The 27,858-nt window shown below is 41.8% G+C and overlaps 1 protein-coding gene across 2 annotated transcripts in view; it reads right to left on the bottom strand.

The window, feature by feature from the left end:
• adgra1b (adhesion G protein-coupled receptor A1b) overlaps positions 1-27,858 on the bottom strand; it is a 122,734-nt gene that overhangs the window by 62,296 nt on the left and 32,580 nt on the right. For both annotated transcript variants that reach the window (XM_072436686.1, XM_072436685.1), the window contains one exon: positions 2,225-2,352. In XM_072436686.1, coding sequence (XP_072292787.1) covers positions 2,225-2,352 — 128 coding nt within the window. The remainder of the gene's footprint in view (positions 1-2,224; positions 2,353-27,858) is intronic.

Below are 27,858 nucleotides of genomic sequence, written 5' to 3'. Positions count from 1 at the left end.
GACGCGGCTGCAGGTGAGCGGTAGGTGCGTTTTATGATTGATACGTGGCAGGACAAATGATTTATCCACGCCACAAGGAAATATGATAAAAAAATTTGCTGAAAAAAATTGTCCATCCCACCTTTAAACCTTGGAAACAACACAATGACCCAATCTGCACCTGATGATGGTCGATTGTTTCATTTAATCAACTTCTATCCATAGATTAATGCATTTCTGTCACATCTGAACACAAAGATCCTCCCTTAAAGACAACTTTAAACTTCAAACTTTAGAATCTTGAGTTTAACCAGGTTTAGATGGAGTTGCATCTCATTCCAAGCCCGATCTAATTCAGTCAAATACAAAATGAAACGAGACATTTAAACCTGTCTCTTTCCATTTTTCAGAACGTTTTCGCACGTACAATGCCTAAACTTAAAAGACGATTCAAATCCTCTCTTTTGTGAGTCGTTTTGCTCTTTCCCTGCAGCGTCTGTTCTTAAACAACAAAGCACAGGTAATAAACGCAACATACGCTTCATGCTAATTGCAGCAACATCTCCATGGAGACATTAAACCTGGAAAGCTGCACCTTTAATACGCAGTCCTCTCAGTGAACGTACGTCTACTTCTCCCAGAGCCGCGCCCTTTCACGAGCGAATAAGTCTCTGAGCGGGAGTTAAACCTACAAAGTCACTCCTTGCTTCCTTCCCTCACTCGCACGACTCATCTTTGCATCGTTTCATATCTGGATTACAGAACCGAAGCTATTACGGACCATTACTACGCTCAGAAACTCCACGATCTGGGCCCTTAAAGGTGAACGCGCGCTCCGAGACTTTTACGTGTCGGACGGACGTGTCGGTTTCACGTCGCGGCCGCTTAAGTCGGAGACGCCTCGGCCCTCGAGCATGTGAGTCACACTCTGAGCTGGGATCAGGGCCGAGGGAGACGGGGGGACGATGGGGAGAAGAGGGGGAGACGAGGGGGAGACGAGGGGGAGACGAGGGGGAGACGAGGACCACGCCATAAGCCAACATGAAGGTATAAGACGAGGATATGAAGCGATTACATAAGCGAGCGAAGGGGAAGGGGCTGGAATCAAAGGCTGACAGGTGTAAGAGCCTTAAGGTAATATCGGAAGTTATTTGAAGTATGGCGCTTATATGTGGTCCTGGTAAATAGAGTATTAGCAGAGCTCGGCTGTCAGAGGGTGAGTCGGCAGAGGAGAGAACACGTGTTTCCAACTGGATTCAAAGGACTAATTGGTTTTATGGTCTTTTTACGCCATAAGCCAACAGAAAATGAATTAAAAGAAGCAGATCACATTTTGAATTCAATATTTCGAAACGTTGCGGTGGTTCATTTGATCTGTAAAGGTTCTAAGTATTTTTAGGACTAGAATAGTAGTAGTTTGCATGTTCCCTCTGTGTTTGGGGGGCTTTTCGCCAGACTCCACTTTCCTAAAACATGCATCGTACGGGTAAAATCCTCCTGCTAAGGTCCTGACTAAGCCTGGACACAAGATCTGGAGCTGGGTCCCATGACCAGTGGTCCTGACCGGTTGATCAAGAGGCGTTGAAGGATGGGTCAAACGCAGAGGAGACAATTATGGGGTCATATGGGGACAATTAAGTGCACTTTAATCCTCACCAGCGACCCCGGATCTAGAGCAAATGTCTTAAAGAAGCTGCGCCATGTTCAACCAAAAAATGACTTTTCTACATGTGGCAACACTAAAGACTATTGTTGAGAACAGTGTGGAGTTTGCACGTTGAAAAAAACATACATAAGTCGCACTGGAGTATAAATGCGGTTGAAAATGTGTGAAAATGACAAATAATATCACATATAAGTCGCACTGGAGTATAAGTCGCACCAGCCAAAAAATGCATAATAGAGAAGAAAAAAACATATATAAGTCGCACTGGAGTATGAAATGCGGTTGCAAGTGTGAAAATAACAAATAATATCGCATATAAGTCGCTCCGGAGTATAAGTATATAAGTATAAATATAAGTATAAGTCGCACCCCGGCCAAAACTATGAAAAAAGGTGCGACTTATAGTCCGGAAAATACGGTAAACATACTTCCACAGTTAATTTTAAAACGGACATATTTACCAACGCCAAAATATGCCATATAACAAAAGACAAGACATTTTACAGATGAAGTATTCTCGCTTTGTGTTCCTCTCTACGTCTCCACGGCGACGCAGACGATGGCGCGGCGGCGTCTTACCTGTGGTGCACTATGTACGTGATGATGGAGGCGAAGAGGCAGAGCAGCATGACCGCCGTGCAGGCATAGACGACCGGGTGAAGGAACTCCCCGGGGTACTGCGGGAACGACAGCACCTTCTTCAGATCCTGCACACACGGACGGAGAGAGAGAGCCAGTTAGATCAGCGGAGCGGCGCGCGGGACCAGGGTTTGACCGGCGGAGGGTCGTAAACGACAGGACATAAAGGAGCGTGCGCTTGGCTCGCTTTGGGTCAGAGTTTATGGGTGAGGGCCCCGCGCTGGACAAGAGGATTTACGGAACCTCTCGGGGCTTCAATCAGACGGTATTTAGATGTATTTGGAGGTATTTGGATGTGATGTATTTGGATGTATGTAGATGTATGTAGATGTATTTGGATGTATGTAGATGCATTTAGATGTATTTAGATATATTTAGATGTATTTGGAGGTATTTGGATGTGATGTATTTGGATGGTTGTAGTTTAATTCACACATATAAATACAGACAGATTCACTGATTCACCTGAAAACTTGTTTCAGGTTAACGTGGAACTTAAGTATAAAACGATAAAATGTGCTTTAAGGGTGAAAAAGTAAAAGTATTCCTCACATATTTCTCACGTATTTCTCACTTATTCCTCAAATATTCCTCAAATATTCCTCATATATTTCTCACATATTCCTCACGTATTCTTCATATATTTCTCACATATTCCTCACATATTTCTCATGTATTCCACACATATTTCTCACATATTCCTCATATATTCCTCATGTATTCCACACATATTCCTCATATATTCCTCACATATTCCACACATATTCCACACATATTCCTCACATATTCCTCACATATTCCTCACATATTCCTCACATATTCCACACATATTTCTCACATATTTCTCATATATTCCTCATTTATTCCTCACATATTCCTCACATATTCCACACATATTCCTCACATATTCCTCACATATTTCTCACATATTTCTCACTTATTCCTCAAATATTCCTCAAATATTCCTCATATATTTCTCACATATTCCTCACATATTCCTCACATATTCCTCACTTATTTCACACATATTTCTCACATATTCCTCACATATTCCTCACATATTCCTCACTTATTTCACACATATTTCTCACATATTCCTCATATATTCCTCATTTATTCCTCACATATTCCACACATATTCCTCATATATTCCTCACATATTTCTCACATATTCCTCACATATTCCTCATATATTTCTCACATATTTCTCACTTATTCCTCAAATATTCCTCAAATATTCCTCACATATTCCTCAAATATTCCTCACATATTCCACACATATTCCTCACTTATTCCACACATATTTCTCACATATTCCTCATATATTCCTCATTTATTCCTTGCATATTCCAAACATATTCCTCACATATTTCTCACTTATTCCACACATATTTCTCACATATTCCTCATATATTCCTCATTTATTCCTTGCATATTCCAAACATATTCCTCACATAATGCTCACATATTGCTCACTTATTCCTCACATATTCCTCACATATTCCTCACATATTCCTCACGTATTCCTCACATATTCCACACATATTCCACACATATTCCTCACACATTCCTCACATATTGCTCACATATTGCTCACATATTCCTCACATATTCCTGGTTTAGTGCTGGTTAACCTTTGATTCAGCCATGGCTTGATCCGTATTTACCCTTATAAATATTTACCTTGTTATGAACCCTCGTGATCCTACTTTAACCGCAGTTTGTTGCCAGAGTTTCGGTAAATTGTGAAATGTTTAAAAAGCCTTGGAAAATCATGTTCTCATTTGCTCCTTCAAATATGTCAGTCTGTCGTTAATACAAACAAGAAGCAAAATTAGGAGTTCAATAGTAGCATGATAAAAGCTTAAAACATCACATTGTCACACAGGTTTTTAAAGGTGAAACTTTGAATGAACAGCTCTACTATTTACTTAATTATGCTATAGCTTTGCTGGAATGCTCCACAATGCAGCATTATCCATCTCCATGCAGTTAAGTTAGAGGTCAGATCTTGTTATTATGTTATCACATTATTCTACTAACCTGAAAACCTTTCAAGTCCATAAACATTCAGCTTTCTTTCATCACTCAAATTGTCTTCAAACAGCTTACAAAAAGTCGCATTAAAACTCTTTTGTCTTGAGCTTTTCAAACAGCATAAGAGACTTAAATGAATAAATAAATTACACAGTCAAATGCTAAGTTCTCTGTTCAGAGGCACAGCATGAGGCGCACATACAAACTGTCAATGAAATGACAAATCAGCAGAAATCCGGTAAGTCTCCAGCCCCGGCACATTTGCACATTAACGTTTGAGGCGTTTAGCTGACACGCCGAGCCGAGAGGATGAGCACAACAATGGCTTAAGCCTCCTAGACCGCCGACAGAAAGGGAGAAGCGAAACAAAAAAGTGGATCTGAGCCAAGGGAAACGGAGGAACGAACGCAAAGTTAAGTCGCGTTCTGCGCCACATTGTTCACTAAGACTCATTAAGCTCCCATCAGCATCACGCCGCGGGTTTGACGTCTCGTGACAGGTTCCATTTCAAAACACAGGCTTTCACTTTTCACTCGGTTGATTCAAATATTGAGGGAATGTCAAGACCAAAGTGTGAGCAGTTTGTAAGACTTGTATGTTGTTTATTTTGATGTGGACGGTGACGACGCTGCATCGCTGTAAACGGTCGTGCTTTTCTTACAGATTTAAGTCGTTTTGGGAGCGGTGGAAAAGGGCAGTGTCGGGGCAGTTCATCCTGGAGCAAAATGTCAATTTAAATATACGGGCACTGCAGGACTGTCCGTTTGCAACATGCATCTGACGAGGCAGATTAGATCACCGCTCTGCCTGTTACATGTCAGATCTGTGGAGAGCAGGGGTGTGTGACGATTTATGTGGGAATAAACATCGTGATTTAATGATTATTTGTGATTATTACACCGAAATTTCCCCCATTGTGTGGACAAATAAAGGCATTCTTATTTTAACATCACAAGAATAAAATCCAGCCTTTTCCAGAAAACATTACTGCTCCTTTATGAAATCAAACTTTCTGAATGATCAATTTGACATAATCAGCAAAATAAAATAAAAAAGCACTTTGTATTTAGATTAACTTTTTTGAGAAAAAGGTGAACAGAAAGGACTTAATTTTGCCTCTACGTTCGTCACTTTTCTCTTAATTGAACTGAACACGACCTAATTCCTTTCAAACATTGTTATTTTTCTATCAATTGAATTAAAAATGTCACAATTATATTTTATTTTGTGACCTAAATAATCCAGATTATCGATGAACCTGATCATCTTGACATCCCTAGTGAAGAGGCGAGCCCGCTCTCAGTGTAACTGTAAGAATGTAAGATACTTTTGAGCAATAAAAAAACACCTGTAATTAAATAAACGTGAGATCTGAGCTTGAGGTGCCGGATGTGAACAACATTTTGGGTCGCACAAAATATCACCAACACCGTTTCAATAAATTGACTTAATAGAATAAAATAACTGCTGATGGTAAAGTATTTTGTGTGTTTATTTCTCACAAAAAGCAAGTCCAACATTGCTTTGTAATATTGTCCATCAAGTGCTGAACCAGAACTAAACTAGGACTAGACTATGACTAACCAGGACTGAACCAGGACTAACCCAGAATCAAAACAGGTCTAAAACAGAATTAATCAAGGACTAAACCAAGAACAAACCAGGACTAAACTAGTGCTAGATTTGGGCCAAATTCATCACTTTAAGGGCCTGGTTTAGCCCCCAGGCCTTACGTTGAATAGCCCTGTTCTAGATGCACTACATAAATCAAAGACCTGCACCTAACTTCTAGTATTTGTAGTTCAGAAAAATGTGTTTTACTCCATACGAGACACAGTAAAAACAGTTATTTGTGAAAACGACTGCGACTGAACGCGAGTCCCCGACGATCTGATCCATACGAAGTAAACTGTAGAAACTACTGCGAATGGACAAACGGTTCATTCTGGAACATGTTCTCCACTCACGGCTCAAAATCAAGAATAGAATCTATTCCCACCATCCTCGTGCTCCCCCTCTGCTCCCCCGTGTCTGACCGCTGTAAGGGTCCGGCGTAAGGGTCCATTCTACCCTATTGTTCTCCAGAGTTCCTCTTCCTCACATCTGTTCACCTGATCGTCCAGCTTCAGGTAATTCTACCCTATTGTTCTCCAGAGTTCCTCTTCCTCACATCTGTTCACCTGATCGTCCAGCTTCAGGTAATTCTACCCTATTGTTCTCCAGAGTTCCTCTTCCTCACATCTGTTCACCTGATCGTCCAGCTTCAGGTCATTCTACCCTATTGTTCTCCAGAGTTCCTCTTTACCTGCTGCGTCTCTAGAATGACCAGAGACGACCTCAGGGCAGCACAAATACTACATTCTCCACACAGTCCCTTCAGATTAAAATGATTTGGAAACATCTCGCTTTCAAAAACACAGTATCTTTGAAAACATTTATAGGGTAACATTTGTTTAGTGTTGATTGGCTCCTTGACCACCGAGTAAAAGCTTGGTTTGCCACGCAACATATGTCTTTTTTTCTTTCTAATCATAACATTTCTTCTGAGCCAATTGCTAATTTTCCATATACTTTGATATAGTTCTGTTGTCCCCATTGTTCCTCTCTCTAAGACCAGTTTGTACACAACATCTCTAAAAACAGTAAAGAGCCTCTCAAAAACAACACGGATCAGTCAGAAAGTCCCAAAAAATAAAATAAACAGGCAATTAGTTGACAACCGTAAAACGCCTCCTCGTTTAGAAGCAGCGAAAACACGCTCACAACATCTTAAGAGGAACGCGGCCCTTGAAGCGAGAGTTCAACGACACGCGGAAATGTTAACGCTGCCGCTTAATTTGTTGGTTACAGATTTACAGGAAATAATGAAGTTTATTTGCGGCCGGGAGCGATGTCACGGACGGCCAAAGTAAACCGAGGCTAATTACGAGTCTGAGAGAAGCACACGTCCCCCGAGCTTTGTGCGCCAAATCCTGCTGAAGAGAGGCGTGGCACTAAGAGGCGTCCATTGCACTAATAGGCGTGGCACTAAGAGGCGTGGCACTAAGAGGCGTGGCACTAAGAGGCGTCCATTGCACTAAGAGGCGTGGCACTTAGAGGCGTCCATTGCACTTAGAGGCGTCCATTGCACTAAGAGGCGTCCATGGCACTAAGAGGCGTCCATGGCACTAAGAGGCATGACACTAAGAGGCGTGGCATTAGAGGCATGGCACTAAGAGGCGTGGCACTAGAGGCATGGCACTAAGAGGCGTGGCACTAAGAGGCGTCCATTGCACTAAGAGGCGTGGCACTAAGAGGCGTCCATGGCACTAAGAGGCGTCCATGGCACTAAGAGGCGTGGCACTAGAGGCGTGGCACTAAGAGGCGTGGCACTAAGAGGCGTGGCACTAAGAGGCGTGGCACTAAGAGGCGTCCATTGCGCTAAGAGGCGTGGCACTAAGAGGCGTCCATGGCACCAAGAGGCGTGGCACTAAGAGGCGTCCATGGCACCAAGAGGCGTGGCACTAAGAGGCGTCCATGGCACTAAGAGGCGTGGCACTAAGAGGCGTGGCACTAGAGGCGTGGCACTAAGAGGCGTGGCACTAAGAGGCATGGCACTAAGAGGCGTGGCACTAAGAGGCGTCCATGGCACTAAGAGGCGTGGCACTAAGAGGCGTGGCACTAGAGGCATGGCACTAAGAGGCGTGGCACTAAGAGGCGTCCATTGCACTAATAGGCGTGGCACTAAGAGGCGTGGCACTAAGAGGCGTGGCACTAAGAGGCGTCCATTGCACTAAGAGGCGTGGCACTAAGAGGCGTCCATTGCACTAAGAGGCGTGGCACTTAGAGGCGTCCATGGCACTAAGAGGCGTCCATGGCACTAAGAGGCGTCCATTGCACTAAGAGGCGTGGCACTTAGAGGCGTCCATTGCACTAAGAGGCGTCCATGGCACTAAGAGGCGTGGCACTAAGAGGCATGGCACTAAGAGGCGTGGCACTTAGAGGCGTCCATGGCACTAAGAGGCGTCCATGGCACTAAGAGGCGTGGCACTAAGAGGCGTCCATGGCACTAAGAGGCGTCCATGGCACTAAGAGGCGTCCATGGCACTAAGAGGCGTGGCACTAAGAGGCGTCCATGGCACTAAGAGGCGTCCATGGCACTAAGAGGCGTCCATGGCACTAAGAGGCGTGGCACTAAGAGGCGTCCATGGCACTAAGAGGCGTGGCACTAGAGGCATGGCACTAAGAGGCGTGGCACTAAGAGGCATCCATTGCACTAAGAGGCGTGGCACTAAGAGGCGTCCATGGCACTAAGAGGCGTCCATGGCACTAAGAGGCGTGGCACTAGAGGCGTGGCACTAAGAGGCGTGGCACTAAGAGGCGTGGCACTAAGAGGCGTCCATTGCACTAAGAGGCGTGGCACTAAGAGGCGTCCATGGCACCAAGAGGCGTGGCACTAAGAGGCGTCCATGGCACCAAGAGGCGTGGCACTAAGAGGCGTCCATGGCACTAAGAGGCGTGGCAGTAAGAGGCGTGGCAGTAAGAGGCGTGGCACTAAGAGGCATGGCAGTAAGAGGCGTGGCACTAAGAGGCATGGCAGTAAGAGGCGTGGCACTAAGAGGCGTGGCACTGAGAGGCGTGGCACTAAGCCGCTTCACACGCAAATACATACAAGTTCACAGATAAAGTGGGAAAAATAACCCCAATAAACATGGACAAGAGAAAGGTCAAGTTAACAGAGAACAAACAAGCACAAACGAGCACTAAAGAGCACAAATGGGCATAAAGGGGCATAAACGGGCATAAACAAGTATAAACGAGCACAAACTAGCACAGACTAGCACAAACAAACACAAACAAGCACAAACAGGCAATAATGAGCAATAACGAGCACAAACTAGCATAAACTAGAACAAACTAGCACAAACGAGCACTAACGAGCACACTGCAGTAAATGGAGTTACATGTTTTAGATTGAAAGTAGAGACCACTTTGCTTCAATCATAAACAGTCCACGATTACTGGAATGTTTTGTAATATAATATTGTAAAACTACATGATGTTATAGTTATTATGCCAAAGTATTCCAGGCAGTGAGTGTCCAAACCAGCAGCAGCAGCAGAGCCAGGAAACTCTTTGGGTGAGTCATGATACCTCCTCTCTCTCTCCTTCCTCTTCTCTTCTCTCCTCTCTATCCTTCTTTCTCCCCTCCTCTCTCTCTCCTCCTCTTTCCCCACCTCTCTCTCTCTCCTCTTCTCTCTCTCTTCTCTCCCTCCTATCCCCTCCTCTCTCTCCTCCTCTCTCTCCTCTATCCGCTTCTCTCCTCCCCTCTCCTCCTCTCCTCTCTCCTCTCCCTCTCTCGTGTCCCCGTGAGGCAGCAGCAGCAGGACAGCTCTAACACTGCTGTGACTCTCATATTGTGGTTAAAGTGAGCCCCCCTCGGCCCCCCCGTGGCGCTGCGCATGATCCAAACACATGGCGTTCAAATGCCCCCTGGTTTCACATTAACACAGAGTGTTTGAATATGCTCTTGATGCTGTTTTCAATAAGACACAATGATCCTCGTCTTTAATATGAATCCAATACAAATGTCTGCTTATTGTGAGCAGCTGCAGTTCATAAATGTGACTCAGTGAATGACGGCTCTGGGAAAACTGAGACTCGGCACTAGATTTATGGGCCTTTAGTAAACAATAAGGATAAACATGTGTTTATGTAGTCGAGCAGCAAATAGATAAAGATGTATTATTATTGTACAAAATACAACAACACTTTGAAACTGCAGCTTGGAGAGCTCTGGCGACATGTTCTCACACTCAATGATAAAATGATCACATATGTATTGATGTTGTAATATTGATTAATGCGATATCCACACCGGAGCGATGGAGATATTCCAGGTAATCTAAGTTTGTTTATTACAGAGACTTTGATTGTTTGGGAAATATACATGTAAAAATGACAGTTTTATTGGTGTAAACATTGTGTTTAGTCTTTATTTGTAGGCGGCTCTAAAACAGCCTCAATCAGTAGATTCTAAATGACGTTATTGTTGAAAGACGGCATGTGTGCTCCCGGTGGTGGAGTGGTTAAGGCGGCAGCACACATGCCAGACTCCACATGCAGCCGGCCGCAGCGTCGTGAGTTTGAATCCCGGCTCGTTTAATTTAATGCATGTCCTCCCTTCTCTTTCACCCCGATTTCACACTAAATAAAACCTACAGGCACAAAAATGGCTATGGGACATTTTTTTAACCTTTCACATATTTCACACATGGCAATGGGCCGGGATCGGGGGATGGGCACTCAAGCCTCAGATACAGGACAATACGGGACGAGTTAAACATGTACAAATCAATAATAATATAACACAGAGGAGACTTATGATCAGGGAACGCTATTATTGCAAGGTTAAAAGCTCATAAAGTGGTAACATGTCTCCTTTAACAGCCAGTAAATCAGACAATTGCTATTCACGTTGTTCTATTACTGTCACGCGTGGGTTTGTACTGTTTGTTTCTATGGCTGACAAAAGCATCACATACAAACCCGGACAATGCAGAGAAAATCATGAAAGCTCTCGTTTAAGTGCCATTCCAGCCGCATTGTAAAAGAAGCATTTCCCGCTCTGTCAGGCCCATTTCAGTACAACTGACTGTCACATACAATACTACGACATCAATGAGCGTACGTGTTACAAAAGCAACCATTAGCTCTCCGATAAACCTGACAATAAACCTGACGACAAATGTGAAACCGCGTTCAGAAACGGAATTTTATTTGAGTAGATCTGTCTTGACAAGTAGATTATCTTCCAAAAAAGACTAAAATAAAGACTTGTTGTACATAACGCAACACACTTCAAAACTGAGGACGCGTCAGGCAAAAAAAAAAAAAAAAATGTTAAAAAGGAGTACCGTATTTTCCGGACTATAAGTCGCTGAAAAAGTGTTTTCATGGTTTTGGCCGGAGTGCGACTTATACTCCAGAGCGACTTATATGTGATATTATTAGTTATTTTCACACTGGCAACCACAAGAGGGCGCTCTAGGCTCTAAGCGACGCAGAAGAAGGATCAGCACTTCCTCTACCTCTGGAGTTTGTGGAGTTGTTTAGAAGTGACACAGAGGAAGAAGAATTCAGTGGATTTAGTGATTTGGGGTAAAACTGATGCTTTGGTAAACTTGTTAGCATGTTCTGTATGCTATAGTTATCTGAATATCTGTTCATATGTTACGTTAACATACCAGACACTTACCACAGTTCTGTCTGTGCCTCATGTAGCTGAAGCTGTTAGCGTTAGCATACGTCATGTAGCTGAAGGTGTTAGCGTTAGCATACGTCATGTAGCTGAAGGTGTTAGCGTTAGCATACGTACACCTATTCACCATGTTCTCTCATCTGTTATTATTTTAAACTACAATTAGGCCGTATCTGTAACTCTCTGGTGAAGGTCGTGTCATTGCCTCTACATCGCCTTTGTGTTCCATTTCAACTGCGGTCCCACGTTTACAGAAAACATTTTAGAATCCGTTGCCGTGTCGTCTCCATCTGGACCACATACGAAATACAATCGTTTCTACAGCACTTCGTCTTTGTACACAAGGTTGTTTTTGCTCCTGTTTATGCATATGGTCTTTTTGTCATCGTTTTGAGAGATTTTGTAAGATTTTAGACTACAGTCGTACTCTTTGCACAGAAAAAAGTAAGAAAACAGTGATTTGAATTAAGTTTTCTTACCACATTATTGTTCCGTTGCTAGATCATTTCATTTGACAAGTCTAATCTACTGAAAACAAGTTTAATATGTTCTTAATTCACGTGATTTCAAACTGTCGTAGCTAACATTCCTGCCTCAGCACGCAGCTTTGTAGGGCAGTGTTCGGAGCGGGATAAGAGCAAAGAAGAAAGGGCACGGCCGAGAAAGAGCATGCCTCATCAGCACAATCCTGTCCCGGACAAATAAAAGGGGGGTAGAAGGACCTTGGAACGCCGGCTCCGGGGCTGAGGCACCAAAGATAAACTAGGACTGTCCCCCAGCTCCAGATGGATGGGTCCGAATGAAAAATGGCAGTGCACGCGGCGAGATGGCCCCGAAACAAATCGCTCACGGCTCCGGGACACGGCGGATATGATGCTTCCACCGCTGCTGCCGAGGTGAGCGGGGCAAGAGGAGACACGGTGGCCAGAGGAGAGGGAGGATGTACTGCAGTGTGATGTACAGTGTAGTTTCAGCTCGCAGTGGGGATGAAAGTGTCTCCGACGAGGGGACAATATTTACTCCAACAGGTTGAATACTTGAGCCGCCGCGACTACTGCCACCGATATCGATTTAAAAGTAATCAATGAGTCCCAGACCTCATTAATACGCACAAAGTAGAATGCGACGCTCATGGTTAGGAACTGCCGGCCTTCATGTTTAGTGGTTATTAACGAAGTCTGACAATAAACTTTAAACTGGACGATAGGTAACATTCTGGCTCTCACAGGAAGAAGGTTCTGAGTCCGATCTCTGGGACGTCTTGGGCTTTTCTGTGTGGAGTTTTCCTCAATAAAGTAAAGCTTAACCTGAACCGTCATTGAAACGTAGCAAAGCAAATCTGGTGCATCACCTGCGCTGTCTTTCAAAATGTCCTTCACAGGAAAACAAAGAACACTGTAATAAACAGTGCCATAAAAGGAGGAAGGAAATGAGGTCAGTTTAAATGTCTTCCATCTGTGAAATGCCCTCATTCTGTTTCAGATTGTATCACTGAAACGGCTTTACATTCTTGGTATGAGGAATGCAAAAAAGTCAGGTTATAAATATATTACTTATTATTTAAAATAGACTTTAAAGCAGCTCTGCTTGTGTACAAGTCTCTCCTGGCCAAGCACCAAAGTAAATCTCAGATATGTTAGTGCCATATGAACCATCTCGGACTCTGAGGGCCTCCTGCTGGTGCCAGAGTCAGGACTAAACATGGACTGGCCTCCTGCTGGTGCCAGAGTCAGGACTAAACATGGACCGGCCTCCTGCTGGTGCCAGAGTCAGGACTAAACATGGACCGGCCTCCTGCTGGTGCCAGAGTCAGGACTAAACATGGACCGGCCTCCTGCTGGTGCCAGAGTCAGGACTAAACATGGACCGGCCTCCTGCTGGTGCCAGAGTCAGGACTAAACATGGACCGGCCTCCTGCTGGTGCCAGAGTCAGGACTAAACATGGACCGGCCTCCTGCTGGTGCTAGAGTCAGGACTAAACATGGACCGGCCTCCTGCTGGTGCCAGAGTCAGGACTAAACATGGACCGGCCTCCTGCTGGTGCCAGAGTCAGGACTAAACATGGACCGGCCTCCTGCTGGTGCCAGAGTCAGGACTAAACATGGACCGTCCTCCTGCTGGTGCCAGAGTCAGGGCTAAACATGGACCGTCCTCCTGCTGGTGCCAGAGTCAGGGCTAAACATGGACCGTCCTCCTGCTGGTGCCAGAGTCAGGACTAAACATGGACCGTCCTCCTGCTGGTGCCAGAGTCAGGGCTAAACATGGACCGTCCTCCTGCTGGTGCCAGAGTCAGGGCTAAACATGGACCGTCCTCCTGCTGGTGCCAGAGTCAGGGCTAAACATGGACCGGCCTCCTGCTGGTGCTAGAGTCAGGACTAAACATGGACCGGCCTCCTGCTGGTGCCAGAGTCAGGACTAAACATGGACCGGCCTCCTGCTGGTGCCAGAGTCAGGACTAAACATGGACCGGCCTCCTGCTGGTGCCAGAGTCAGGACTAAACATGGACCGTCCTCCTGCTGGTGCCAGAGTCAGGGCTAAACATGGAGAATCTGCATTTCAGTTTTATGCAGCTAAAATCTGGAACATTCTTCCGGAAGATGTGAGACAGGTTCAACTCTGACAATGTTCAAATCTAAGCTAAAAACAGTTTTGTTTAGCTGTGAATATGACTGAAATGATTTTATTTGCACTGTTTTGTGATTTCTATCATGTCCGTGTGATTTTATTGCATTTTTTTTCCTGTTGTGTGAAGCACTTTGAATTGCCTTGTGTATGAATTGTACTCTAACAAATAAACGTGCCTCGCCTATCACTCCATTAGATGCATCTTCTAGTAAGCGCACCTAATAATAAGTCAGTCCCAATAAACACCGACAGACTCTTCGACGCCCCAGTCATTGAGCAGAACAAAGCGTGCGGGATTGAAACATATAAAACGAGACCGAGGAGTCGAAGCGTTGGCGCCCATGTTAGCGCTTGTGTTAGCTCGTGTTAGCTCGTACTCCTCGCTGGCGCAGACCATTAACAACCCTTTCCGTCGTCCCGTCTGTGCGTCCGCTGCAGGCGCATGAGGCCGTGCGCGGACCTCAAATACAAAGAAGCCCGGACTCTTCGCCGGACCGGACCGCCGCTGACCGCCTCGTGATTGATAGGCCGTCTGCGTTTGCTCACGGAGAGCGCTACCGACGACTCCGGCTTCGTTCTGTACGTCTCCAACGCGGCGGCGGGAATGTCAAGCAGCAACGGCGCCAGGAGTCGTTTCAGTCCTGTAGGATTCTGAACGCGCGGCTGCTGAGGGAATGAAGGGTTTGGCTTAGCGGTCATTAAATTTAAAATGCGCAGGACGGGTTTGCATGTGTAATCATTGTTTATTTGAGTCTGAGAATAACTGTGGTGATTATAATATGTTAGGGGTGCAATGGCACTCAAAAATCATAGTCCGTTTCAGTTTTGGGACACGTCGGTGTGATATATTTCAGTGCTTATTCAGTACGGACAAATGTTGAAAGAAAAATTGTACTTAACCCATTATAATAAGTTAACCCTGATGCTGAACTTGAGCTTTCATGTTCGGCAATCATATTCTCACTCTAAAATCATATAAAGTTCATCTTAACTACAGCGTTTTCCGGAACATAAGTCGCACCAGCCAAAAGATGCATAATAAAACAAATATAAGTCGCACTGGAGTATGAAATGTGGTTGCAAGTGTGAAAATAACAAATATTATCGCACATAAGTATATGTATATAAGTATAAATATAAGTATAAGTCGCACTCCGGCCAAAACTATGAAAAAACTTAAACTGCGACTTATAGTCCGGAAAATACGGTAATTCAGTTGAAAAAAATAGTACTTAACCCACTAAAATAAGTTAACCCTGATGCCCCTATGTTCAGCATACATATTCTCGCTCTAAAATCATATATAGTTCATCTTAACTACCGTATTCTCCGGACTATAAGTGGCACTGGAGTATAAGTCACATCAGCCAAAAAAATGCATAATAGAGAAGAAAAAAACATAAGTCGCACTGGAGTATGAAATGCGGTTGTAAGTGTGAAAATAACAAATAATATCACATAGAAGTCGCTCTGGAGTATAAGTATATAAGTATAAATATAAGTATAAGTCGCACCTCGGCCAAAACTATGAAAACGTTTGTAATTCAAATGATGCTGACTCAACCATGAATTTACTCCGTGCTCGACGCATCTAAATGAATGACTGCACTGGAAGCTTAGTGTGTTTCCGCTGCTGCCAGGGCGACAGGAACGACAGGAACGACAGGAGCAGCCACGCTTTCCCACAAGCCTCTGGGACTGAGCTGGATTCATCCGTTAAAGGACAAACATTTGGACTTCCTCACCAGGAGCAGGAGTTTGCCCTGGAATCGACTCAAAAGAGCAGTGTGTGTGAGCGGGGCCAAAGTCTCTGGCTAAAAGGGTTTAAAAGCCCCGTCAATTGATCAGAACGACACGTGCCACTCTCAGAAAGCAGCGCTGATGAGTAATAAGCCACAAAAGAAGTGTTCAAAGTCCCTGTGAGAATGGGCTGCGCTAAAATACATTTGATTTACATTAAAATACTCAAATCGCTACGCTCGAACATGCGGTACAGGAACAATTCACTTCCCACACGTGATACAGTGTACTTATATATAGTATAAGTGCATGGCATTTAAACTGAATCTAAAATCTAAGGTATCAGCTTGAACAAAGACTTATTAAGATGTAGATATGATTGTGTTACCAAATATAAATTTAAGGCGCACTTAAAAGCCATAATCCAATGCGCCTTATATATGGATGAATTCCGGTTGTGCTTTCCTGACCTCGAAACGATTTTGTGTGGTACACGTTTTGTTTGTTTTGTTTCACTTAATGCGCCTTATAGTCCGGTGCAGCTTATATATGAAAAATGATTGAAAATAGACCATTCATTGACAGCGCGCTTTATAATCCAGTTCGCCCTTTAGTGCAGAACATACGGTAACCTTTATACATTCATGTAGAGATTTGATTATTTCTATTATTGGTATATTCTTCTGGTTAAGTCCCTGTTTCATTCTGGTTTTGTCCAAGTTTTTGTCTTTGCCATTTGCCGTAATCGTTTAGTTTGGGTCAAAAGTACAAAATGTATATAGTCCTAGTTTTGGTCCTGATTTAATCCTCATAAAGTCTTGGTTTATTGTGATGCTGATGGCAATTTTCGATGAATTATCCACCCAGTTATGTCCAGTTTAAATCCATCTTAAATCAGGTGTAGAATAGTCCAAGAATAGTCCTACTTTTGCCATATTTTAACTGCGTTTTCATGGCTTTCGACAGCGCGATCGACCGGTGTGAGATGATTGACTGTCAAAGTTAAGTCTGTCGTCCTCGAGTTTTTTGGCTGATCCGCAGTTTATGTTGTCGTTACAAGTTTAATCCACGATCCGCTGCCTCCGTGCAAAATCAGATTAGAGACTCAATTAAACGTTGTATAATCTGGACGCGCCGGGACAATGGGAACAACGTTATCAGCCCGGGAAACTAAAAGACGACAAAACTTCATTCTTCACAAACAATAAGCAGCAGAATGTACACAACCCACGCAATGCATCATGGGTTCAGTAAAAGGTTATATTAGGAGCAAAGTAAAAGTATGACAAAGTGTCGTGATGGTGGTTGAAATAGGTTGAGAGTGAAAATTGTGACTTCATGCCACTGAAAACTAAAAATTAAAAATACACTATAAGCATCATTTTTTCTATCTATTGTGAGTTGTAGAAGTTACTTATTCATCCCTCAACAGCTCGAATCTTATTGCATTAAACCAAAATAATGATTTATAGTAAGGCTGGGCAGTTAATCGAAACACTGACGGATCGAGATTGAGTTTTTTTTTTTTATAAATAAATAGGTAAAAACTTTTGAAAAACATTTGAATATTATTTGTGGAACAGAATAAACGTTTATGTTCATTTTTTTGTAAATTAAAATCGAATAAAAAATCAAGATTGACCAACATGAGAAAAAACATCTTGATTATGTTTTTCCCAGATGGCCCCGCCCACATTTCTAGAGCACAGAAAAGGTACTTTAAAGATAAATATAGGGCCCACATACATTATTGTTCAATCTCTCACTTTATTGCATAATACATTGATATAATAATTATTGTGACAGGCCAAGCCATCCGTGTTAACAAAAATGAAATACATAAATGCATAAATAAGGCTTATCGTTTCCTGGACTTTTTATTTTATTTATTTATATATAGTAGTTTTGCAATTATTATTTTTTTGCCTTTTTTTTGTATTTAAAACGAGCAAAAAAAGCAAATAACTGAACATCTCATTGGAAGGAAAAAAAATGCTTTCTTTCCCATATCGCCCAAACACACTATTTATGCATTGTTAGCTTCTTGTGATGTGTATGATAAAGTTCTACTCATAAAAGCGACATAACAGCTTAAAAAAGCATAAATGTGTTTGTTTACAGCTTTGCTCAGTTTAGCTCAGTCACATGGGGTTTATCTGGTGAAGAGTTTACACTGTTGTTCTGTCCATACTTTATCTATTTTATATTCTAAGTCTATTTTTTATTCCCTCACTTATTTGTGCCTTCATTGTTTACATCCTCACGATTATTATTTCTTGTTTTATCTCGTCAAAGCACATTCCCGGCGACGATTCTGATTTCCTCGAACGACTTCAACGCGCTGTATTTTTAACCGACGCTTGAAAATGAAAGATTTATTGGCGTATGTGGCGCACGAGATCCGCCCTCTCTTTGCACACGCGTGAACACACAAACCCAAAAGAGAAGCCACTGATGTGCCAGTCGCCCAGGAGAAAAAAGGAGAGCGAGAATCCTCCAGCGAAACCGCCCGGAGGTCTGTGCTCCACACGCAGCGCCGAGCGTCAGCTTTTTAATCATACACGAGCGACCATGTGCATATGACGGGGTAGGGAGGGAGGAAGAGGGAGAAGAGGAAGAGGAAGAGACAGGGGGAGGAAGAGGGAGAGGAAGAGAAGAGGGAGAGGAAGAGGAGGGGAGAGGGGGAGGAAGAGGAAGAGGAGGGGAGAGGGGGAGGAAGAGGGAGAGGAGGGGAGAGGGGGAGGAAGAGGGAGAAGTGAGAGAGAAGAGGGAGAGGGGGAGGAAGAGGGAGAAGAGGGAGAGGTGGGGAGAGGGGGAGAAGAGGGAGAGGTGGGGAGAGGGGGAGAAGAGGGAGAGGAAGAGGGAGAGGAAGAGGATGGGAGAGGGGGAGAAGAGGGGGAGGAAGAGGCGGGGAGAGGGGGAGGAAGAGGGAGAAGAGGGAGAGAAGAGGGAGAGGGGGAGGAAGAGAGAGAAGAGGGAGAGGTGGGGAGAGGGGGAGGAAGAGGCGGGGATAGGGGGAGAGGGGGAGAAAGAGGGGGAGGAAGAGGCGGGGAGAGGGGGAGGAAGAGGCGGGGATAGGGGGAGAAGGAGACAGACTTGACACATAAATGCATGTGCTTCTTCCAATACAAATATTCTAAATCAGAATTTAAGTAAACATCAGATAAATAGAATAATGAGTTACCGTATTCTCTGCACTATAGGGCGCACTGGATTATAAGGCGTTTATTGAGAAAATGAATGGCTTTTAAGTGTGCCTTATAGTGCGGAAAATACGTTAAATCCATTTTTAGATAAACAAAGAGATAAAACTATATATATATATATATATATATATATATATATATATATATATATATATATATATATATATATGTTTTTAGTTTTTAGTTCAATGGGTTTTACCTGGATAAATAAAGGTTAATAAAAAATATTATTATAATATATAATTAGATCTGCTTTTAAGATGCGTAGAGTAACTAGTATATTTGGCAGTGTCTTAAAAAAGTATAATAATTGTGACTAAAATTAAGTCTATAATCCAAAACAGTTTTTTTATTAGTCTGATTTTGTCACATTGACTTAATTTGTAATTCAGAAATTTTGCCATTTTCCTCACAATAATTGCAGCACTCATATTCGATATTGTGACATCCATGTTCAGAAGAAAACATGCAATTATATTTTAACCCTCTCAATTAAAGTTTTCTCTTTCTTTTTTGTCACGTTGCTCTTTTATTTTATTTTTTTGCATAATTTCCTTTGTGAAAACCTGAACAATCGGAAAGAACTCCAGAAATCAGATCATGATCAGGTTTCAGAGTTTAGTAGTTTATCATATGGAAATAGAAAGTGTAAGTGGATAGTATATATAGAAAAATATGGTAAAAAAGGTAAATATTCGGCATGATAATAAGCAATAACAAATGTTTTAAAAAACTTAGAAATAACTGGCATTTACATATCGTATAACTTCCTATAAGTTATTTGTTCTTTTCTTCTGTATCTACCTCTGTATCTACCTGCGTTGCATCAATGGAATTTCCCCATGTGGGACAATAAAGGAATATCTTATCTTATCTTATCTTAACATTATTCCTACTTTATGGAATTGAGAATGTTCTATTCATTCATTTTCATATGGATGCATTATTCTAAAAACGACACACACTTTGTATTTTCTCTGGTTCCGCCCACTCCGCACTTTTATTATTATTATTTTTTTTTAATTCTCTCTTTTTTCCTTTTCTTCTCTTCATCTTTCTCTTTTTTTTCTTTTTTGACAAATGTTACTGGACGGTATCTTTATTTACACACAAGTTTTGATTGGTCTGTGTTTATTCTTTCAATTAAAAAAAAATTTAATAAAAAAAAAAAAAAATGAAAAAAAAAAAGAGAATGTTCTATTCAAGACAACACAAAGGTCATTTACAAACGGAATAAGTTCAAGATCTCACTGAGAAGCCGACCATGTCCAGTTTTGATTAATTATATATATATGAGATCATTAAGAAGAATCCCAGCTATATCAGTAACGTTACCATCTCACACTGTAGGACTCATGTAACAGGCGTTTATGAGGAAACTGAGGCATTCTCACGTTTATTATACAACAATTGATTGAAAAAATCGATAATGTGTCATGTAAATGTCATGATTATTGCTGTAAATAACAGTTTAAGAAGTCGACGAGTCAAATGATTATTGATCGTGCGCTCTGAGACAACTGCGGCTTCTGTTGTGCTAATAATAATACATTGCTAATCAATCGGATGATTTTAACAAAGACAAAATGCGAATGAGCAAGTCTCTTCACTCAGTCAAGAAAGTGCGAGATACGGTCGTCGAGAAGCCGCCACAAAAAGACACATTTTCACATTTGTGTTTCCAAACGGTTAGAATGATTTTGTTGTTGTAAAAAGTTGTAATTTGTGCGATTGAAGAGATGTTTGAATCCGGAAGTCACTGAACCTCATTTCAATTAAAAGCGCTGCACCTGATTTTTACGGTCTTGAAAAAGACATGAAAAACAGAAGCACCGTATTTTCCAGAGTATAAGTCGCACCAGCCCAAAAAATGCATAATAGAGAAGAAAAAACATAATATAAGTTATTGGGGAAATGTATTTGATAAAATCCATGATCAAGAACAACATTTTCATCTTGTGTCACTTCTAAACAACTCTTCAATTCTTCTTCTGCGTCGCTTAGAGCCGAGAGCGCCCTCTTGTGGTCGTCAGTGTGAAAGTAATCAACATGCGAAATGCGGCTGCCAGTGTGAAAATAACAAAATAACAAAATTATATAATAAATGTGTCAATAGTATCGTATATAAGTCGCTCTGGAGTATAAGTCGCACCCCGGCCAAACTATGAAAAAATGTGCAACTTATAGTCCAGAAAATACGGTAGTTTATTTTAAAAGCGGCGGTTCAAAGTCATTCCCCACTTTCCTATCACATTCCTAGCATCATAATTACTCACTGTGATGAGTAAAAAGAGCTTTTCTCGACTTTCAGAAGCCAGAGTCGGGCTAACGGCGCACTTCCTGCTTTATAATAAGATGCAGACAGTGCACAGCGGTCTCATTTTGAGCCTAAGAGCTGCTTTTACAAATAAACCGGGATCAAACAGCATTGTGGTTTATAATGAATAATGAAAATAAAATAATGTTCTACACGTGTTGAGCTAAATATCAGAAAAAGTAAGTCTTCTAGAACTTTCAACACAATTGTTTAAGACTTAATTAAGCCCCTGAGCGTAGCATATATAGGCTAATGTTAGCGCTGTACTTCAGACAAGCAGCTCTGGATGTGGTTCTCCAGACAGTTTCCTCCTGAGGCATCGAAGGACGCGTCAAACGTCCTCACGGAGACAATCCAGCGCATACCTTAGCTTCACATTTAATCGTTAATCACCGCCTCAAAAGGTAACGAAAAGATGTTTTGTACCAGATCATTGTATTTTGTCGACTCGCACTGAACTAACTCACCCTCGCTCCCAAGCAAAAAGTCAAATTTGAATCATTAAAGATCCCCTCCAGCCATAATACAATAATAATAAAAATGTACTCCGCGCTGAATAATAATTTGAGAGTAGAGTGGTTTTCTGGCATTAAAAATGTATTAGAAAGCGGCTCATCCACCTCCCTGAGCGACTTATTCACAATATGTAAATTCAGTGCAGTGGACCCAGAGGTTTTGTGCCAAAATAAAGCCTAATATTCTTTACATTTATGGACTAAATAACCTTTACTTTTGCACCGGAGACGATGGCTTTGGGTGCCAGGCGTTTCCCCTCCGCGACACTTGAAGTTTAAAACAGCCTGTCAAAAGGAGAAGTGTATTGTTGGCGTTGAGATGAAACGATTGCAGAGATGGAGAGGGGAAGAAGGCGTCGGAAAAGGACGAATAAAACACAAATAAACCATAGATTTCATGTCCCAAGTGACACCAAAATGAGCCTATATTAGCTCCTGTTCAACGGTAATATCGGGTAGTGGACAAAACAATGCAGAACAATAGAAAAGGGAACAATAGGCACTGAACTGGGATTTAAAATGGCCTTAACTCTGCCGCTCTGGATAATCTGCTGCGTGTCATTCCCCAGGCTCATTCCCATTTTACGCTGCACTGACAGGAGTCAAATAAAGCCTACAGCCCTAAGAAATTGATCTTAAAAAGTCCAAACCAAGACAAACCATAAACCTGGACTTAATCAAGTTTAAAACAGGATTAAGAACAATCAGGACTTAATAAGGATTTTACAGGGGCAAAAAAATTGACACTAATCCAAATAATACTTATATTTTAAACTAATGAAGTGGATTTATATGGGGAGTTAACTTCTTAGAACTATACACTCTGGGGACATTGTCAAATTTTGAGAACATAAGGGTCAATCATGTTTCACTAATTACTGTAAAATGCTGAGTACAGTAAACAGTAAACTTGTCCCAACACACTTTTAACTAGTCGGTGTGATCCTCATTCGTCCAGGAGTGTTCCATTGTAGAATATAAGATAAGATATTCCTTTATTGTCCCACATGGATATGGATATGATTCAGTTGTATCATCTGGACTCTGTTTTAGAAAAAAAGTCCAGATGATACAATTGAAGCTAAAATCTCAATGAATGATTACAGGAGAACTCAGAATGTGTTTCGGGCGCATTCACACGAGCACTTTCACCACCTCAGACTAAAACAGGACCAGGTCTAAATCATGTCCTGGTCCTGGTCCCGGCTGAGTTTAGTCCCAATTTAGTACATATTTTGAAACAAGTAGAACTAGACTGTGCTGCCCGGTGGGGGCTTACCTTAATAAAGGTGTTGAGGAACAGTATATATAAACTTATATATAAATATAATATTTCCAATTTATATAAACTCGATTGGGCATAATCTAAAACACAGTAGCCTCCACTAGTGCAGATGATGCAGTTCTGTCTGCTAATACAGTGTTAATTAAAATGATGAATGCATTCGAATAAAACAAAATGTATGCTGTTCTCCAAAAGACACTCTAGAGACCCAAAACATATATCTATTCTTACGCTTGATGGTAATATGATTGAACAAGTACTTTATTACAAATACTCGGGCATGTGGATCGATGATAAACTCATATACAAGAGCTGACCAATAATCTAAGAGACAGATTGTCATTTTTCTTTAGGAATCTTCACTGTAGAAAACAGTCATTAGTATAGTCTATATTTTGTACTATTATTATATACTACATTGTATGTTACACTTTACAGCTGTAGCGAGTTCAACAACGCCAACAACACCTTTTCTGATTCTGATTTGCTGAATCTCCTCCCTTCTCTCACCCCATTTCACACCACACTGTCCTATAAAAGTCTACAGGTTAAATAAATACATCCTAAAAAGGAAAAGAACAGTAACAGTAGAATTAAACTAAATGTAATCCAGGACTAAATGTCTAAATCACACTCGAACCAGGACTCAAACAAAGACTAAATAAGATGAATAAAGAACATTTAGGCTTTTGCAGTGTTAACAAGATAATGTTCACATATTAGCTTGATTTTATTGACTAGATTTGCCTCCAAAACACATTTGAACAAATGAGCTCGGTTGCAAGAATAACATTTTAAATTTTTTCCTATTAGACTACATTCTAAAGTCATTGCACCATCTGAAATGAGTCACAGCTTTTCTAGGAATCAATAATATTAGCATTTTCATGTCATTATCTAGGCCTTTTAGCAGAGAAGAGATAGATGTACGTTTACCCCGTTTTAGGTACAAGTGCAGCCGTCATGTTTCACTAGTTCTGCTGAATGCACACGGGTTGTCACGGTTTTTCTCACTAAATGGCCCTAAACAAAGTGAATTTCCAGGAGAGCAACCCCAAGGCTCAGCAATAATACAGTAGTCAAGTTATTAAATATTGCATCGCCTTTACGCGCCTCATTCTGTCTCAATAACAGGCACCGTCGTTTGTCAACGCGCAGAGTAAAATGAGCAAGTCTCGGGTTTGTAGGACATTCATCAGATGACAATGGAAGTGTCTACAAACGGTTCCGCCAGGAGCGTCGTGCGTTTGAAAGATGACATCGCCGCACGCCGCAAACGTCAAATTGTAGCTAAAACGTCGTAGCAAATCGAATTCCACTATTATCGTAATTAGCGTTTGTGTCGTTTGTGCCGTAACGTTTTCAGATCCACACGACCCTCAGCTGAATGCCGCCGTTGTGTCCTCGGGCAAGACACTCGACCCTCGTCAGTCCTGTCCGGTTGTGTGACGCGCGTTAGCAAACGTTAGCAAACATCGCCACAAACCTTCAGTTACCATGGCTCAACTCTGATGTAGCTTGAGGTAAAAGAAGTAAAGGATTTTGTTCTGAATTATTTGAGAATAATCAAGGCGAGACCGGCGGTTGTGTCGGGAACGTCTCGAATAAAGGCGATTGTGTGACGCGCGTTAGCAAACGTTAGCAAACATCGGCGCAAACCTTCAATTACCACGTCTCCGCGTCAAGAAACTGGAGAAATATATGCACCAAGTCAACCATTAAACACATTTTTATTATAACACAATGACGATAGCAAACCAAGAAACGGTCCGTATAATTATCTCTCTGGTCTGTCACTATGGACCTTGAACTAAACACGTTATTAGTAGAAAACGTCCGCACTTTTGTCGCATTTTGGTTCATTTGGATCAGGCTGAACTGCCCCCAGAGTTTTCACCTCGCAGCAGCTCGTACTCAAAGGCCGTTGGATAAACCGGCTTCTCCCGTCGGCCGGCGCAAATCAATGAAAACAAAGGTGCGAGAAGATTGCTTTAAAAGTGGAAGCTGGGACTGAGGCGACGGGCGGCGCCAGAAAACCCCGAAATGGTGCTGAGGACGTGACGGCGTGCGGCGAGGGAAGCAGCGGACGAGTTGTGTTGTTCAGAGCGGTGAGTCATCTCCTGAGTTTAGCGGTCATGGAAACGATGTGACGAGACGGCGCGTACATAACCTCATGGTCGAAACAAACAACAACAAATGAGGATATACACTAGTCCAGATTAAAACTCTGAATTACCATCGTAAAAAAATATATACAAAAATAATTAGGACAACACATGGTAATAATACAGCAAATACTAATATTTGTGTTGTGTTGGTCATTATAAAAAATCTACAGACTTTTTAATAATAATTCAAGTATCGAGCCTTTTCCTTAGTATCAACAGTTCGGTTTTAATCTATCAATATTGTACATTTGTGCTATAGAATTCCAATGGTCAAAGGGAATGATTGCTTGGTCCGGCCCCTCTGACCACAACTCTGGTCCCAAGGTCCAGCTACGTGAAGTGGGTCAATCGTGTTTTTACACTTAAGCTCTCGAAGTCTGGAACGACCTTGAACTCTTTATTAAAATAAGAATCAAACACAGTGTTTAATGATTGTCATCTGTAGAAGGCTTTATTGCATACTTGTTTTTCATGTCCCTGTGAAGCACTTATATGTAGAACCATATACATTTTACTGATATACATGTGCTGGGTTTAGTCGCAGTTTAGTGGTGGTTTTAGTTTGGTTTGTATGTTTTGTATGTATGTTGTATGTGTGAATACACCAAATTGGCATATTATGGTTTATTTGCACGTAATGTTTGTTAAAATGCACTGTCCCCAAAAAAGAAAAAAGAAAAGAAAATCACTTTAAAAGTGAAGTGTTGGTTTATGGTTGTGCAATGAATCAGTTCATTTTAATTAAGAAAGAGATTCAGTCGTATCTAATCTTCAATGATGATCCTGGGTCTGCAGTCTTCATGTCAGGGACATTAATATTGAAAGTGATGGTTTTTTCTTTGCTATCGATCAAAAGTGTTTTGTTTTTTCTTTTGGTCACAGCCCGAGTTGACAACATGAATATCTCAATAGCGATATTCAGACAGTATTTTAGCACTAAACTGTCCCTGTAAAAGGTGGCATGAAAATGAAAGGACCATAAAATGAAGCACAGCCTTTGTTCAGGAGATGACACTACATTTCTGTTTGTTTTTTCTGTCATTTTAATAGTTATATTAAACTATCCTTTCCATATTCAAATATTTCTTTTCTCCAAAGCAACATTTAATTCTATCACTGCCCTTCATCTGCTGGCACGACCACTGTCACCTTCATTTGCACAAAATTTGTGCAAATGACATGTTATATTTTGTGTTTTGTTCTGATGTCATGAGGAGCTTATTAAGAATCTGACTCTATGTCTTTCTTCACATATGATTTCTATTGAGGGAATGTAGGAAAATCCATATTTTCAATTTCACATAGTTTAGCTTTGTCACACAGAATAATACAAGAGCTCCAGCTGTCGACCGTTTTCAATTTCTCTGTCTCTGTGCAGTACACGGCTCTCTTAATGTCAGCCATCTCCATCGCCATAGAAACTACACAGTTTTGGGGAAGAGAAAGAGATTTACGCCGAGATAAAGCCATTAAAAATTGATGGCAATTTCTCTGCGGATGAATCAATTTGAGGAAGTCAGTCAGTGTCAAAATTCTGGGCAAACATGGAGCACGGTGTGGAGTTGGAGATTACCACGGCGACGCAGCAAGAGGCGGTTTTCGAGAGGAGATTTGACCAACAAAAAAGGGTCAGACACTAATGGTACTCACTCAGATCTGTATGAATTATTCAAGTTTGCAATTGGACAAAAGACAGGAAGTTTACCTTAAAAGCATTGGACACTGATAATATTTAGTGTTTCATCATATGCTACATGAATGGCTAAATACATTTCCCAACTCTTTTTGTCTCTCACAAGGTGGATTATGCCTCTTTGAACAATCCTACTACAGCTTTTACCGCCCATAGTAGAATAAGGTTAAACGCCATTAATAACATACAGTCAAATGCCAAAGGATTCAAATTAAAATGTCTATAAATAGATAATAAATGAAATGGAGCCTTAAGTGATATATCCAGCTGCTTAATTCATTCAACCGTTTTGTAATTCTCTGTAGCACAAGTTGTTAAAGGGCAAATGTTATGCATTATTTGTGTTGTAAATAGCCTGTAAACATGCTCTTGAGTACCTTTAGTGGCGTCTCATGTGTTAGAACTGAACATCTACAGGCTGCAGATGGAATTACACATTACACGCATTTGTAGTGATCGTGATTAGACAGAAAGAGTCTGGCAATGATTTATAGACTTATCGAGGAGTGTTTTTGACGGTCGGAGGGGAGAGGACTTTCTGACAGGGATTCATTAAACTGGTGTGAATGAACCGAAATGCAACTCAACATATGTTTTTGATGAGGAAACAATGTTAGAATATGGTTTGTATAATGTGTCCTTTGTTGTTGTGTTGCACAGGGAGTCGTGTTGCACAGGGAGTCGTGTTGTTGCACAGGGGGTCGTGTTGCACAGGGGGTCGTGTTGTTGCACAGGGGGTCGTGTTGC

Source organism: Eucyclogobius newberryi, unplaced genomic scaffold (assembly GCF_026437365.1).
Source record: "Eucyclogobius newberryi isolate DKJ021-1_F unplaced genomic scaffold, fEucNew1.0.hap1 SCAF_8, whole genome shotgun sequence".
Taxonomy (NCBI): Eukaryota; Metazoa; Chordata; class Actinopteri; order Gobiiformes; family Gobiidae; genus Eucyclogobius; species Eucyclogobius newberryi.
The sequence above is the reverse complement of the archived record's forward strand: the minus strand, read 5'-3'. Positions and strand labels throughout refer to the sequence as shown.